Raw genomic sequence first — 14,965 nt, 5'->3', positions numbered from 1 at the left:
CAAACCAGGCATCCAGGCACCCAGGCCTCAGACTCTCCATTCCCACCCTTTTTGGGGATCACGTCCCCCTCACCTGGAAATGAGCCAAGCCACATTGAGGAAAACGACCTTTATTTCCATAAATACTGGGGTAACACCCATTCAAGGGTAGCTAACAGAGGGGCTGGGGCCTCAAAGAAACTAGGCTCCCAGGGGTTACCCCTACACCGAACATAGGGACTGGGGGATCCCCAAACCTGAGATGGGCCTCACAGGCCACAGATATTCCCCAACACTGACACTTTAAGAATGGAACTGTCCCCATAGGGGAACCTCAGGGCCCGACTCTCATGGGTAGTTCTTCCTGGACATGGGAGGGCTAATGACAAGGGAGTTCAGCAACAAAGGGAAGGTGGAAGAACAGAAGCTAACAGTGTCCTGAGCGGACTGGAAGGAGACCCCTGTAGTGGACAGGCTGGGTTCCCCTCCTGTATAGCCAGAGGTGGAGGAGCAGCCACAGTTAAAAACCTGGTTTCTCACTTCCCAACCTCAGCCTTGGGATGGGAGAGCATGGAGCAACCCCCAACTGAACGGTGGGGGAGACCAGGATGTGTCATTCATAGAGCAGAGGAGGGGGTCCTGGAGGCCCTGGTTGTAGGGGGCAGTGTGCGAGCAATGACATGGTCACAGGCACAAGAGCCTACATCTGCTTTCCAAGACCACCACTTGGTCTCTGGGCCAGGGAGTTCCTAGAGGATCCCTGAGGATGTTCTCAGGAGAGCCAAGGTTCAATGCAGGTCTCATAAAGGGTGTGGTTGGAGTGCCAGGCTGTGTGGGCAATCCCAGCCATTGGACACCTCACTATGGCCCCCCGGGCCAAGAGAGTCTTCAACCCAAAAGAATCCCGAAGATAAACCTTTGAAGTGGGTGAAGGGGCATGGAAGAAAGACACAGGGAGAGACAAAGTGAGTTTCTGCTGGTGTCTCAGGCCCCCTCCCCACAGGGTGAATGCTTCAGCTCATGGGTCAGTAGCAGGAAGGGCTACAGACTGAGCTGGGACAGGGCATGAAGAAATCCCAAACACTCACCAGTTGCTCCTCCATTTCTAAGACCGTCTCATTTTTGTCATAGAAACCAAAGAAGCTACAAAGAGATGGGGATAGGGTGTTATCAGGAGAGCTGAAGAAAATCAAAATATTTAACTGGACATCAGGTACCCCATTAGTTAACACATTACGGATATGGCATCACTTCACTGAGTTCCTATAAAAAAATGTGTAACCTGAATTGGAAATAGCCAATAAACCCAAACTGAAGGACATTCTACAAAATAGCTGGCTCATACGCTTCAAAAATATCAATGTCACAGACAAGTACTGAGGAAGTATTCCAGGTTTAAAGAGACATGAAAACTAAATGCAATACTTTATCCTGGGTTGAATCTTGGACTGGGATTTTTTCTAAACAGACAATTGAAAAAAATTGAATAAAGTCTCTAGAGTACCATATCAATGTTAATTTCCTGATTTTGATAATGGTATTGCAAATATGTAAAAAAATAAAATAAAATGCCCTGTATGAAGGAAATATACACTGACATACTAAAATTTTAGAGGTAAAGAGGCATTATGTCTACAACCTACTCTCAAATGGTTCGCACATACTATATAGACATGCTAACACAGACATGGTAAAATGTTAACATTTGAGAAAACTAGGTGAAGATAAGATTGCTTTGTACTACTTAGGTAACTTCTTAAGTACGGAATTATTTCAAAATAAAAAGGTCTTAAAATTTTTAATTAAGAATATTTAGTCCTAGCTAGGTAGCTCTGTTGGTTAGAGCATTGTCCCCATATATCCAAGTTTGTGGGTTCTATCTCTGGCCAGGGCACATACAAGAATCAACCAAAGAATGCATAAGTAAATAGAACTGATCGCTCTCTCTCTCTATACCCCTTCCTCTCTCTAAAATCAATAAATTAAAAAAAAAAATTTACTGGCACAATCACTGAGTGGATGCTGGTGATGAATAACTGAACAAATGCTAATAATAAGTTCAATAGGTTATAGAAGCAAAGATGAGAAGCTACTGCCCTAGTTCAGAGTATCAACAAAGGCTTCCCAGCAATAACCCTGGACTAGGAAAGGCTGTCCCAGGCAGATGGAATGCAAGAGCAGATGCACAGAGATGAGGCACAGCTGCGTATGTCGGGGTGGGCAGGGAGGGAGGGCATGATTGGAGGCCTGAAGGCCATTTTAAGAAGCTGGATTTCATAAGGTGTAGGTAGAGCAGCTGGATCACACAGACGTCGATTTGCACTCCAGCTGTGCCACACACTCCCACTGTGTGCAGCTGAGCATGTTACTTCTCTTTGTCTTATATAAGAAATACCTCCTTTGTACAGAGGAAGTAAAACAATGTGGTTAACAGATAGCCTGACTTCACTTCTTACTAACTCTATGAACGTAAGCAAATTATTTAATCACTTTGAACCCAAGTTTCCTAAAATGTGAAATAAGAATAGTAATTACCCATAGAATTGTTTTGAGGATTAAATGAGCTTTATTTGAAAAGTACTTAGAACAGTGCCTTGGGACAAAAGGTGCTATATAACTGTGAGCTATTATTATCTTCACAGGGTTGTTGTAGATCTGAAATGAAATATAAATAAACCCCATCTCTTACTCTTATTATACGGGTTGTTCCTCCATCACTCAAAACTCTCCAATGCTTTCTTTTTTTACTCAGAATAAAAAGTTAAGGGTCATGGTTGCCAGGGACTGGGGGAGGCAGGGTTGAGCAGTCAGTGCTTAATGGGTATGGAATTTCAGTTTGGGAAGAAAAAGAAGTTCTGGAGATGGATGGTGTTGAGGTTACAAAATAATGTGAATGTACTTAATGTCACTGAACTGTACATTTAAAAATGGTAAATTTTATGTTGTGTATATTTTAGAAAAAAGAAGTCAAGGGCCTCACTTTGCCCTACAAAGGCTCAACATAATGGCTCCCTGCTACCTCTTTCAACCTCCTCTACCACTTTCTCCCCAGCTCCCTCTGCTCACTAGCCTCCTCCTTCCTCACACCTGCCCCAGGGCTATGCAGGTGCTATCCTCCTTCCTCAGCTCAAAGGGCAACTCTTTCAGGAGGACTTCTCTGGTCACTATTTGAAACAGGCTCCAGTCATCCTGTAAGCCCTCCCCCTGCCTTATTTTATTACTACCTGACATTTACATTTACACATATTATCTGTATCCCCCAGAAGAAAGTAAGCTACATAACACCAGGGACTTCTCTTTTATTGACAGCTGGATTCAGGCCCAAACAGTGCCATGGCACATAGTGCTCAATGAATGACTAAGTAGATCAGGTGACATTTCATGTCACTCATGATGATCTATAACAGAGGTAGGCACATAGTGCCACAGAGACCTGGATTTTCCTGAGGAATAGGATGGAAAGGATGAGTATGGAGGCAATCACAATAGTCCAATTAAGTAAAAGAGGTGATAGGAAATGAATTAAAATAGCATAGAACTAACTACACATATTGTGCCAAAGACAATTTCCTGGTTTTGATATGTGCTATAGTTACAAAGGATGCAACCACTGGAGAAACTGGGTGAAGGATACACAGGACCTCTCTAAACCATCTTTGCAATTTCCTATGAATTCATATTTATTTCAAAGTTTAAAGTTTTTACAAAACCAGGGGTGGTAGGGAGGGAGAGAAAGCAGTCAGCAAGACATAGTGACTTGCTAAATACAAGGGGCTGAGGGATGACTCCCAGGTTTTTGTCTTGACTGAAAGGATACATGGAAAGTCGGGGGAATGGGTACATTAACTGAACAGCAGAACCACTTTTAGGCATGAGATTAAGATTGGTGGGGATTAGGGGGTATCCTTAGCCAATTTTCAGGCCACACAGTCCCTTATTACCTGGACTGCCAGGGGGTAATAACGCCATCATCAGGGCCCCCAATCAGCACCATGCGGCCCACACGAAGAAAGTTCTTCCGCCATGCTGCAGGTTGGGAAAAAGACAGCCTGAGTCAGTCACAGGAGTCAGGCCAGGCTGGAGAGGGGAACACAGGGGATCAGAAACGCAGAAAATGGAACTCAAGTAGAGTCTGGGGTCTCACCAGTGGCATTGGGATGGTCTCTTTCCCCATTGATCAGGGCCAGGAAACTGCTGGCATTGAGGTACAAGTCATCGTGGTGGGGATCTGGGTACAAACAGCATTTAGAAAAATAATCAGAGAAGCAGGGAAAGGAGGCAAGACTGGAGACTGGAAGACCAGTCAGGAAGCTATAGTAATAGACAAGGTGAATAGTAATATAAAGTAGCAACAATAGTAATTGTAAACATGATAGCAAACACCTTTATCTAGTGCCTACTAAAAGCCAGATACTGTTAAATTATATTATATTCATTAATTTATTTAATCCTTACAATCTCCCTGTAAGGTAAATACTATATTATTATATTACAGATGAGAAAAACTGAGTCACAGGAAGGTTAATACCCAAAGTCACCCAGCAGGGTCAGCCTTCAAGCCCAAGTAATCTGGAACCCAGCATCCATGGTCTTAAAAGGTACCTTAAGCATTTGCACTAGGCCCACTGCTTGTTTCTGTAAATCAAGTTTTATTGGAACACACACTCATTATTTACATGTGGTGTATGGCTTTCACAACAGTGTGCCAGAAGTGAGTAGTTGTGACAGACTATATGGCCTGCAAAACTAAAATTATTTATTATTTATATTTATTATCTGGCTCTTTAAAGAAAAAGTTTGCTGACCACTGCACCAGACTATGCTTTCTGAGTCACTAGGTGGTACACATAAGGTATTTTGAACAGGGTCTGTTCACAAAGAAGGTGCTCAATGAATATAAGTTATCACCATTATTATTGCTGTTGGTTATGGTAGAGAGGGAGCAGCAAGCCCTACCCTCCAAGGTACAGTACGCCTCCATGGAGGTCCAGTTTAGCATCCCTTACTCACCATGCCAGTAGTTGCATATGGAGAATTCCTGCCCCCAGGGGCTATAGCAAATCCGGTAGAGGTTAGACCTCATGGAGGTAGGGAACAGCCATTTCAAGTAGTCCGTGTCTGGCAAGAGAAGAGCAGTGCCAAGTAAGCCCAAACCTTTGTGCTCCCAAAACTCAGGGCCCTCTATAAAGCCCACAGTACCCACTCACCTCCATACTGTCCCATCTGTGGCGAGGACAGAGAAATGAAAGAATCCACATTGTGTTCATCCATCACAGAGAGCAGTGCCCGGCACACCAGGCCCCCTGTAGGCAGACCCCCACAGTGGGTATGGATTTAGAGACAGCAAGGCCAACTAGTCTCCCCACTCTGCCTCTCCCCCCAATACAATGTACATAAAGAAGACTGAAGTCCAAAGAACACGGACGTGCCCTGTGGCAAAAGATCATCAAGTAAATGACAGAGCCAGAATTAGATTCTGACTCTTAACTCTAGGGTGCTTTTTACTGCCCCACTCACTATCTCTTAGGTACAAGAATCATGGTTAAGGAGGAAAGAAGGGGGCATTAGAGCAGGGAGCCTCCTACTCAGGACACGCAGAGATGAAACCCAGGTGCTGAGGGTTCAGGCACCAGGGTCCTGGCTAGAACAATGTGGGACAGACACTAGGAAGTGTCCCTCAAATAAGGATCAAGTTAAAAAGTGCTTAGGATTGGGGGCAGGAAAGGAGGCACCTACCCTGCGAGTAGCAGATGAGATGCACCCCTTGAGGGGCCTTTGCCATAAGGGGGGCCACAGCCTCTCGGAATCCTTGCACCTGTTCCCACAGGGGCCGCAAACTCTCTCTCCCATCAAAAAGATCGAGCACTGTCACCACAGTCCCGGGGTGTGTCTGTGGGAAGGGGTCAATTATGCAACTAGGGATGAACTATGAAGCCCCTCCACAACACACCCTGGCCGCGCCCACATGCCAACGGGGCCCTGCTAGAACCAGGGAATCTCATCCTCCACCCAACTCTTCCCACGACAGCACTAGCTCCCGAGGAACTGGGCAGGCCCAGAGGGGCGGCCTTCAGTTTCGCATTCTCCCTCCCTAGACCCTGTAGATGCCTCCAATGCCCCACAACCACGTGGGCCCTGCCAGACCTCGTTGATGTATTCCAGCAGGTGGCGGAAGCTGTACGAGCTGTCAAAGAGCCCGTGCACCACGATGACCGGCTTGTAGGAAGCACGAAGGGGCCCGGGGGCTGCAGGCAGCGGCGGTGGCAGGAAGAACAACAGGAGCAGGATCCCCGCAGCGGAGAGCCCCGGCCCCCGGAGCCCCAGCATGCTCTCGCCTGAGAGGGGGCGATGAGGGCTTGTGAGAGAGATGACACCACCTTCTCCCCTCGGAACAGACGATGGGCAATCAAGCCTCTCTCGCCCACCCCAGGTCCTTGTCACAAAATAGCCAACTTTTTACTCCAGTCCTCTCCCCACAAACACACCCCTACCATGTACTCACCAACACGCCGCGAAACCCCACCCCCAACACCGCAGAGACTGGGTCTCTAGGCCTAGGATTTTCCTAAAGCATTATCCTAGCTGTGCACCACCTTTGCAGGAAAAACCCCTGGACAGCAGCACAGTTCCCCACAGAGTGTAAACTCCCACCTGGCCTGGCTCCGAGAGCCTCCCTCCGCCCGCTGTTTACTTCTTGCTAGTCTGGAACCCCGGGGGGAGGGGAAAGGGTGAGGACAGCTTGCGCAGGGGAGTGACGGACAGGAGAGGGGCGGTGGCTCGGGGTCGCGCTCAGCCGTCACGTCCGGGGCTTTCCCTGACAACCGTGCTAGCGTCCCCTACGACACAGGCCCGGGACCGGAGGGGCAATGGAACTTTCCATTGCGTTCTAGGAACGGGGAGGGAAAAGGCGGAGCGATCCATTTAGACCGGTGGGGAGAGGAAGAAGCAGAAAGAAGTGTTAGGAATAGACAGAAGGCTTTCGCCCCAGTGCGCACTTCTGGGGTCCGGCTCCGCAGCGAAACAAGTTCAATTTCCCCAGGGGGGCGCTGGGGGACAGTCTCGGGAAAGGCAATCCTCCGCATTTCGTTGTCGCCTGCTGAGGGCTGGAGCCCGTGCAGACGAACCCCACCCTACCCCTGCCAGTCCGCCCCAGGTTAGCCTCTTACAACTCTTGATTCTGAAGTGCGTGTAGTGCCCTTGTCTGCAGAGACGCGGAGAGTCCTCTCGGCCCCTCGAGCTAAGAGAGCAGTCTGGCCCAGTTTCTCCTGCCCTGTTCTCCTCAGCTCCCCATAAAGGATCCACCCGCAAGGGGCGGAGGGCCCCTGAGGCAGCCCTGACTCACGCTCACTAGCTTGGTTTCGACCACACTTTCAACCAGAGCGACCCCACAATCCGGCCCTCAGCAGGGAGCTCCTGTGGGCGTCTCCCCACCCAGACTCTCTCACCCAGTCCAGACATCCCCACCTCTCCCCTATGACTCCGACCTGATACCCATGAAGAATTTAGTGAAGAAATAAAAGGGACTCACTAATAGCCAAGCTGCTAAATCACTAAAGTCAAGTAGGTTGATGTATGAAGAAATTATTCTATTCTTATTTTAACTTAAACTTTTGAACCTTCTAGTGCTGTGTCAATGCCTGCATATACATCAGACTTCCAGGTAACTTTCTGATTACCCACTGAAGGACTAAAGAAAGACTAGTTAGATATCTAAACCACCTGACATCCAGTATCCAGGAGATTACCAATCCAGAGGCTGAGAATGCAAAACTGATTCTTCTGAAGAATGCACTTTTTGCAATGAGAACTCTTAGCTTTTCTTTCTTCTTGGGGACACTCTGGGTATTGCCTAATTGTGCTATCGGTTTGCAAACCCTAAGACCCTTGAATAAATCTTTCAAGTAATTTATTTCTAACAAAGCCTCCAGATTCTTAGTGAGTTCATTGGACACCAGGTGCCCCAGTTGGAGCTTTTTCTTAGCATTTAGACATTTCCCTTGAGAAAAGGACTTCCCAGGTCATCTGAACCCCTCCCTTTTTTCACAAAGTCTCTCCCAATAAAACCAATTTGAGCCTCAAGTTGTGCAGAATGATGAGGTGGTGGTAGACGGTTAGGGGCTCACACAAACACCATAGAAACCAGGACAAGAGGCCGTGATCTAAATCTCCTCAGCTTGGCATTGGCTCAGGTGAGGGTCTCTGTACTGCTAGTTCTGTAGTCCCTGTTTGAACAAGGAGCGGAAGGACACAGCCTGGGAGAGTGACTGCATCAAGCAGGATCTGGGAAGTACTAGTCTAAAGGTAGGGGTGGTGGTGGTGGTAATGATTCTCTGGCTGTGTCTTTGCAAAAAGCCCAACTTCTGTAAGTTTGGGTATCTTCCCCATCTCTCCCCATTTATGCACTCCCAAGATGCGATAAATTAATAAAAAGGCTGCAATTACCACTGTGCCCCCAGGTTGATTCAGGAGGTGGTTTGTGATCTTGGGAGTGAGGGGCGTGGGGGGGATTTTTAATTTTTTTTTTTAATTTATTGAATTTTTAGAGAGAGAGGAAGGGGGGAGAGAGAAAAAAAAACATTAATTTGTTGTTCCACTTGTTTATGCATTTGTTTGTTGATTCTTGTATGTGCCCTGACCAGGGATAGAACTTGAAACCTTGGCATATCAGGATGGTCCTCTAATCAACTGATCTATCCAGCCAGGGTGGGGTAGGGGTTGGGGTTTTAAAGAAATGAATCTGAACACTGATGGGCCCAGGAACTCTAAGGACCCCAATAAACAACGGGGGGAAAGGGGATCAAGTACATATTCCCAGATCGAGGTGCCAGAAATGAGCAGCTGATTCATTCCCTCCTCCCAGGGGGCTTTTAGCTCCTTCACTCTGGTGGAAGAAAGTATCAATGCACCCCCCACGCTTCCTCTTGGTCCTTCCCCCTCCCCCACTCCAGGCCCGGCTTACTCTGAACTATCATAGACCGAAGACTTCCACTTAACCTCCCCATTCACACCTCAGGCCAGGATGGCAGGTCGAGGCCATAACCCTGGGAACTTTTCAGGCCATCACAGGTGTCAACTCTGAACATAGTTCTCTTTCATACACACTCGTTTCTCCTAAAGTGGGTAAACTAGGGTCAAAAATTTGGGAGAATATTCTGGGACCTTGCGGAGGACCCGGAGGGAAGCTGAAGAGAGGAGACCTAACTGGAATGAACCGGATCTGCAGAGGACTGGGGAATTGAATCCGTTGAGTACCTGCTCAATTTCTCCTAATCACTACAGCCAGCCTTGGAGGGGGAGACTCTCTGGAGTTCTCTCCCTCCTTCCTTTCCTTGGTCCCACCCCACCCCCCTTGTTTGGTCTTGCTTGCCTCCCTGTTTCCATGACAACTCCAAGGGAGCCCAAACTGGGGTCCTGAATGCTGGGGTGAGAGGAGAGATGCGGGGTGAGAGGAGGAAAAACGAGTAGGGGTACGTCTGAAGCGCTCCCCCACTCCCGCGCCCGGGTCCCTTTAAGCTCTCCCCCCTCCCTGATCTCCCTCCATTCCCCCCCACCCCCGCGGCTGTCTTCTCTCCATCTCTTGAGCTGCTGCTGGCTGCGCAATCCCTGCAGCCGGACTCCGACGCCAGTTGGAGACCTCGACTCCAGCTGCTGAGACCCTGCCCCAGTGAGACCACAAGCATGTCATCGGAAAAGTCAGGTAAAAATCCACCACGAAACCTCCCACCCCCTCTATGGTCTCCTGACCCCCACCCCCACCCCCGGGCTCCAACCCCCTGCCTTACTCCTCCCTAGCGGGTAGTTTGGTTTCATTCCCCTTCTACCCAGCTCTCAGCCACCCTCAAATCCCCCTCCTCTTACTATATCCCTTCCTTCTCTTCCTTTCCTTCTTCCAGTTTCAGCCTCTGCCCCCTGCCAACACATGAGCAGCAGGGGGGAGGTTGAGGCAGTGAGGGAAGTACAGAGTGGCTTAGCATCAGCCAGGTAGTGCAAGGATAGCATCATTAGGAGTGACAGACAGGTGACAGTGGCTGGCATGGAGACATCCAGTGGGGAAATACGGAGACACTATCAGATGGGGTTTGTCAGGGAAGTAAAATGCAGTAGACCCTTCTTTATCATCCCTAAAAGAAGTACTGAGATTACCAGAGAGGTGAGGGCACCCTCTCACCACTGAAGGAATGGCAAAGTGGAACATGTCACCCTACATGTGCTTACACAATTGTTGAATTGAGCACATGTTAAAGTGTTGTATGTCTACCCATGGACACACGCAGGACTAGCTCATATAGGCAAACCCGAAGGCAGCCATATGCCAAGGAGGACAGGAGACTGGGCTGCTGGTGAAAGCTGTGTGTACCTTGCTATGAAGAAAAGAAAGGAGCAGAGGAGAGTTGTGACCTCAAAACTAGATTGAAAGACAGAAGTGGGGCACAGATGGCCTAGATACAACCCTTCTCCTGCCCCCAAAATGAGACATGGCTTCTCACCATATCCCTTGTCTCTCCCATTATCTTTCTCCATCCCTGACCCTCTGTGTCTCCCCCTACCCACCCCCACCCCCTTACCTCTCCCTCACCTCTGCTCACTGCCCCCAGGCCTTCCGGACTCAGTCCCTCACACCTCTCCGCCACCCTACAATGCCCCTCAGCCGCCGGCCGAACCCCCCGCCCCGCCCCCACAGGCAGCCCCCTCCTCGCACCACCACCACCACCACCACTATCACCAGTCCGGCACCGCCACCCTCCCGCGTTTAGGGGCTGGCGGCCTGGCTTCTTCCGGGGCCACCGCTCAGCGCGGGCCCTCGTTCTCTGCCACTCTGCCACGGCCCCCACACCACGCCCCGCCCGTCCCGGCCTCCGGGGCGCCCCCACCCGGCTGCGCTACCTTGCCCCGCATGCCACCCGACCCTTACCTGCAGGAGACTCGCTTCGAGGGCCCACTGCCCCCGCCGCCGCCCGCCGCAGCCGCCCCGCCTCCGCCGGCGCCCTCTCATACTACCCAGGCCACCGGCTTCGTGGTGCCTACGCACACCGGGACGGTAGGCACGCTGCCGCTGGGGGGCTACGTGGCCCCCGGCTATCCCCTACAGCTGCAGCCTTGCACTGCCTATGTGCCAGTCTACCCGGTGGGCACGGTGAGTACGGGGCAGAGAGGGGCCTGGGAGGAGGAGGAAGGCACGATGGAGCAGGACCAGGAACTGAGGACACCCTAGGAGCTAGTGGAATAGACACAGGGCCAGGGTGGTGGTCGAGGGGAAGGCCTCGATGGAGAAGGGCCTGGGAATGGGGGAGGGAGGGTATTTGGCAGTTAGTTGGGGTCAGAGATCGTGGCCTGAGATGGGGAACAGAACAGATGAGGGAGAAGAAACCTGGGGCTGAGTAGGAGGCTAGGGCAGCGCTGGTGGGGCCATACCTTGGGAGAGGAAGTGTAGACAGAGGGTTAATGATAGCAATGAAAGGAGGAGAGGGACCGAGGTAGAATTTATGGGTATTCTGGAAGGGTGGTGGATGATCAGGTTCTTTGAGAAGCAACACGCAAGAACTGTTCTTTAAAAAGCGCACTTTCAAGAGCGGATTGAGGGGCTCAGAGGGGATCCGAGTGACGTCGTCTCCCCCCACTCACCCACCTTCCTTCCACAGCCCTATGCAGGCGGGACCCCGGCGGGAACAGGAGTAACCTCCACGATCCCCCCGCCGCCCCAGGGCCCGGGACTGGCCCTGCTGGAGCCGAGGCGCCCGCCGCACGACTACATGCCCATCGCAGTCCTGACCACCATCTGCTGCTTCTGGCCTACAGGCATCATCGCCATCTTCAAGGCAGTGCAGGTTGGGAGGTTGGGGGGGCGGGGGGGCGGCGGGGAAGGGGGCTTTAGGGGAGGAGGTTCACTCGGTTTTCTTGCTCCTAGGGCGTGCTGGGTGTTCTGAGGAGCATCTCGGAGACTGAGGCGTGTGGATGAGGCACACTTCTCTGACCCGCTCTCCCCCACCGCTCCCCCGCAGGTGCGCACGGCTTTGGCCCGTGGAGACATGGTGTCAGCCGAGATCGCTTCGCGCGAAGCCCGGAATTTCTCCTTCATCTCCCTGGCGGTGGGCATCGCAGCCATGGTGCTGTGTACCATCCTCACAGTAGTCATTATCATTGCCGCGCAGCACCATGAGAACTACTGGGATCCGTAAGGACGACTCGGGCCGGCCCCACCATGCGCCCCTCGACCGCCCCAGCGCGCTCTGCAGTCATGCCGCGGATCCAATGGGCGCCCTGCACACCCGCCCCTGGGCCTACGGGACTTCCATAGGTCCTAAACTTGTCCTCCACAGAACCTCTCGCCTTTCGGGCACGCTCCGAATCCAGGTCCTCAGGAACCCCGCCAAAACCCACACCCCAAGGACGCCGCTTCCCTGGATTCTAGCCAAATGCCGGCCCCCAGTCGCTCCAGACCCCAAACCCCTGTAAATGCAACGCCCCCAACGGAGCTCCCTGGGTGTTTGTTCCGAAGCATGGAGACTGGTCCCCCAAACCCTTCCTCCTCTATAGGCCCCACTCCGGCTCTGACAAAACCCCGCCTCCAGGTCGGCAGGCTCAATCCGCCTTCTTCTCTCCTAGCTGGGTGATTCAGTCTGGTGATTGGGTTTGCGGCGCCAGGCGGAGTTCCCAGACAGACAGACAGACAGACTCCTCCCCTTCCCCTGGCGCGAGGACCCAGCCCCGGGGTAGCCACGCCCCCGGGCTTACTCCTGGTGTTTGTTTTATTGTTTTTCCAGTACAGTTTTCGCATCTCCTACACCCGGATCTTTGCTGATTTTCTTGCTAATTCCAGAACCTCTGTTTTTGTTTATTTTGTTTTGGAATGAGATTTGGGAGGTTCCTAATTTAGGACCCTTCTCCCTGGGATGAAGATTATGTCCCCGTTCTGTGTAAATAACGCCCATTCACCTCTCCCAACCCCTGAGCAGCCAGCCAGGCAGAAGGGAACCCAAGGTACGGACCTTCCAATGTCCCGAGGGAGCCGTCCCGCTCCCCGCTTCCCTGGGCAGTCCCCACTTTATTCTGATCTGTGTGTGAGTGTGTGTGTGAACTTCTGAAAGACAATATTAAAGAGTCTAAGTGGATTTATTAACCGCAATTCCGAAGACTGAAGTTTTGCAAAGACCCTGGTCTTTTGGTTCCCCCTTTCCCCCTCCCCTCACTTCCCTTGAAGTGTGGTGGGGGAAGAAAACTGACAGAGACTAACTAACAGAGGCAGATTTCCAGGACACTAGAGAGACAGGCACAAAAACGAGGACAAGGGTTCCTTGGGATGCTAGTTGGGAAGATCTTGAGGTCAATTCTCACTGGGGATTTCTTTCCTCAAAACACCTTTCCCACTCTCTACCACACTGGATTTAGGGCTTTGGAGAGGAAGATACAAGGAGATCCAGGGATCTATCCCCAGCACTCCAGGAAGGAGGAAAGAAGAGGACAGACCATTATGAAGGAGTTGGTCAGAGATAGGGTGGCAGGGGCAGAAAAAAGATGCTGACTACCCACAGTTGTTCCTGCCTGTGGGCTGGGAGGTGGCAGACAACTTGAATTGGAGCCCTAAGTGGTGTGTTGTACCAGTATAGGGAAGGCAAAGGGAAGAGCTGTGGGAGCCTGTCTCAGTTAATGCCAGCTGCTATAACAAAAATATCATTGACTAGGTGGCTTATTAACAGAAATTTATTTCTCAGAGTTCTGGAGGCTGGAAGTCTGAGATCAGGGTGCCAGCATGACCAAGTGAGGGAGGGCCCTCTTCTGGGTTACAGACTTTTCATTGCATCTTCACATAGCATAGGGAGCAAGGGAGCTCTGTGTGTTCTCTTCCATAAGAGCACTAATCCCATTCACAAGGGCTCATCCTCAGGACCTAACCACCTCCAAAAGGTACCACATCCTAATACCATCTCTGCACATTAGAATTTTTAACATTAATTTTGGAGGGAACACATTCAGACTACAGCAGAGCCCCAGGGATAAGGTCAGTAGCCTCTTAAATCCACTTGGGGCTTGTTGCTCTCTCCTACCCTGAGGGCCAGCCAGGGGGCCTCATGGGGAGGGGAGGGGAGCACAAGCAGTGGCCTTGGTATCTTCAGTTGTACACCTGCAGGACATGCTCCTATCCTGACTCCATGCATTCAGACAACGTGCAGGTACAATGCAGGATGCTGGTGAGACAGCTGCCGAGACAGTAGATGAGAACACTGACCTCATGGAGTTAAAAATTTAGAAGGAGAGCCATGCACCAGAATAGGAGACATGGGAGGAGGATGGGATGTGGTGTGGAAATCATGGGTTCTCCTTTAATTTTTTATCCTCACCCAAGGACATTTTTTTCATTGCTTTTAGAGAGAGAGGAAGGGAGGGAGAAAAACATTGATGCAAGAAAAGAAGCATTGATTGATTGCCTCCCATATGTGCCTGGACTGGGGATTGAATGCTCCAAGACCAGGATCAAACCCACAACCTAGGTATGTGCCCTGACCGGGAATCAAACCTGCAACCCTTCAGTTACAGGACAATGTTCCAACCAACTGAGCCACACCGGCTGGGACATGGGTTCTCCTTTAGACATTTCAGGTTGAATGTCCCTTCCTCACCAAACTTCTTGAAAAAAGAATTCATATTTGCAACCTCCACTTTCTTACCACCTACTCATTTCCCCCCTTAAATATGGAATATTGTTGTCACAGATGTTTCTGTGTCTGTCTTTCTCTCATACCCATATTTCTTATCCCTTTGAAATATGCTTCCACTCCCTGCTCAAATAGTACTCAATCACCAGAAGTTACCAGGAGCCAAAATCAGTGGCATTTTCCTGAACTCTACCATGTTTGTCCCTTGACCCTGGATTTCTCACTCCCCCAGGGTCAGAGACATGTCATCTCTTTCCCCTTTATCTTTATACACACCTCTAATCATATTCCTTCCCCCTTGTTTTTTCTCCTCTCTGCCCCTAAGAGCTTACTCT

General features: G+C 50.6%; 2 protein-coding genes across 5 annotated transcripts; one reads left to right on the top strand and one right to left on the bottom strand.

The window, feature by feature from the left end:
- Nucleotides 1–94: 94 nt before the first annotated feature.
- Nucleotides 95–7,203, bottom strand: PPT2 (palmitoyl-protein thioesterase 2). 3 transcript variants are annotated; one of them, XM_090282155.1, is made up of 9 exons: nucleotides 7,146–7,203; nucleotides 6,124–6,314; nucleotides 5,716–5,869; nucleotides 5,187–5,282; nucleotides 4,990–5,097; nucleotides 4,124–4,207; nucleotides 3,921–4,005; nucleotides 1,068–1,122; nucleotides 95–895 (listed from the first exon to the last, which is right to left on the bottom strand). In XM_090282155.1, the coding sequence occupies exons 2-9, from the start codon at nucleotides 6,304–6,306 to the stop codon at nucleotides 752–754; spliced, it is 909 nt and encodes a 302-aa protein (XP_090138281.1). In that variant the 5' UTR covers nucleotides 6,307–6,314; nucleotides 7,146–7,203; the 3' UTR covers nucleotides 95–751. The 3 variants fall into 3 exon arrangements, with proteins under 3 accessions (XP_090138281.1, XP_090138280.1, XP_090138282.1); XM_090282154.1 differs by lacking the exon at nucleotides 7,146–7,203 and adding an exon at nucleotides 6,631–7,047; XM_090282156.1 differs by lacking the exon at nucleotides 7,146–7,203 and adding an exon at nucleotides 6,482–6,610.
- Nucleotides 7,204–9,597: 2,394 nt separating this feature from the next.
- Nucleotides 9,598–13,102, top strand: PRRT1 (proline rich transmembrane protein 1). 2 transcript variants are annotated; one of them, XM_090282147.1, is made up of 4 exons: nucleotides 9,598–9,676; nucleotides 10,575–11,113; nucleotides 11,619–11,804; nucleotides 11,979–13,102. In XM_090282147.1, exons 1-4 carry the CDS (start codon nucleotides 9,658–9,660, stop codon nucleotides 12,153–12,155), a joined length of 921 nt encoding a protein of 306 aa, XP_090138273.1. In that variant the 5' UTR covers nucleotides 9,598–9,657; the 3' UTR covers nucleotides 12,156–13,102. The 2 variants fall into 2 exon arrangements, with proteins under 2 accessions (XP_090138273.1, XP_090138274.1); XM_090282148.1 differs by lacking the exon at nucleotides 11,979–13,102 and adding an exon at nucleotides 11,885–11,972.
- Nucleotides 13,103–14,965: the final 1,863 nt, after the last annotated feature.

This window comes from Furipterus horrens, unplaced genomic scaffold (genome assembly GCF_987537825.1).
Source record: "Furipterus horrens unplaced genomic scaffold, mFurHor1.1.pri manual_scaffold_6, whole genome shotgun sequence".
Lineage (NCBI taxonomy): Eukaryota > Metazoa > Chordata > Mammalia > Chiroptera > Furipteridae > Furipterus > Furipterus horrens.
This window is presented reverse-complemented; position numbering and strand designations above follow the sequence as displayed.

Bases quoted from the DNA above. Each gene is read 5' to 3' on its own strand.
- PPT2 (XM_090282155.1), bottom strand. From the start codon at position 6,306: ATGCTGGGGCTCCGGGGGCCGGGGCTCTCCGCTGCGGGGATCCTGCTC. The intron at 5,098-5,186 runs GTGAGTGGGTAC...TTCTCTTGCCAG, and splicing joins ACAGATGGGACAGTATGGAG to ACACGGACTACTTGAAATGG. The intron at 4,208-4,989 runs GTGAGTAAGGGA...GTTTGTACCCAG, and splicing joins CATATGCAACTACTGGCATG to ATCCCCACCACGATGACTTG.
- PRRT1 (XM_090282147.1), top strand. The intron at 11,114-11,618 runs GTGAGTACGGGG...TTCCTTCCACAG, and splicing joins CAGTCTACCCGGTGGGCACG to CCCTATGCAGGCGGGACCCC. The intron at 11,805-11,978 runs GTTGGGAGGTTG...GCTCCCCCGCAG, and splicing joins CCATCTTCAAGGCAGTGCAG to GTGCGCACGGCTTTGGCCCG.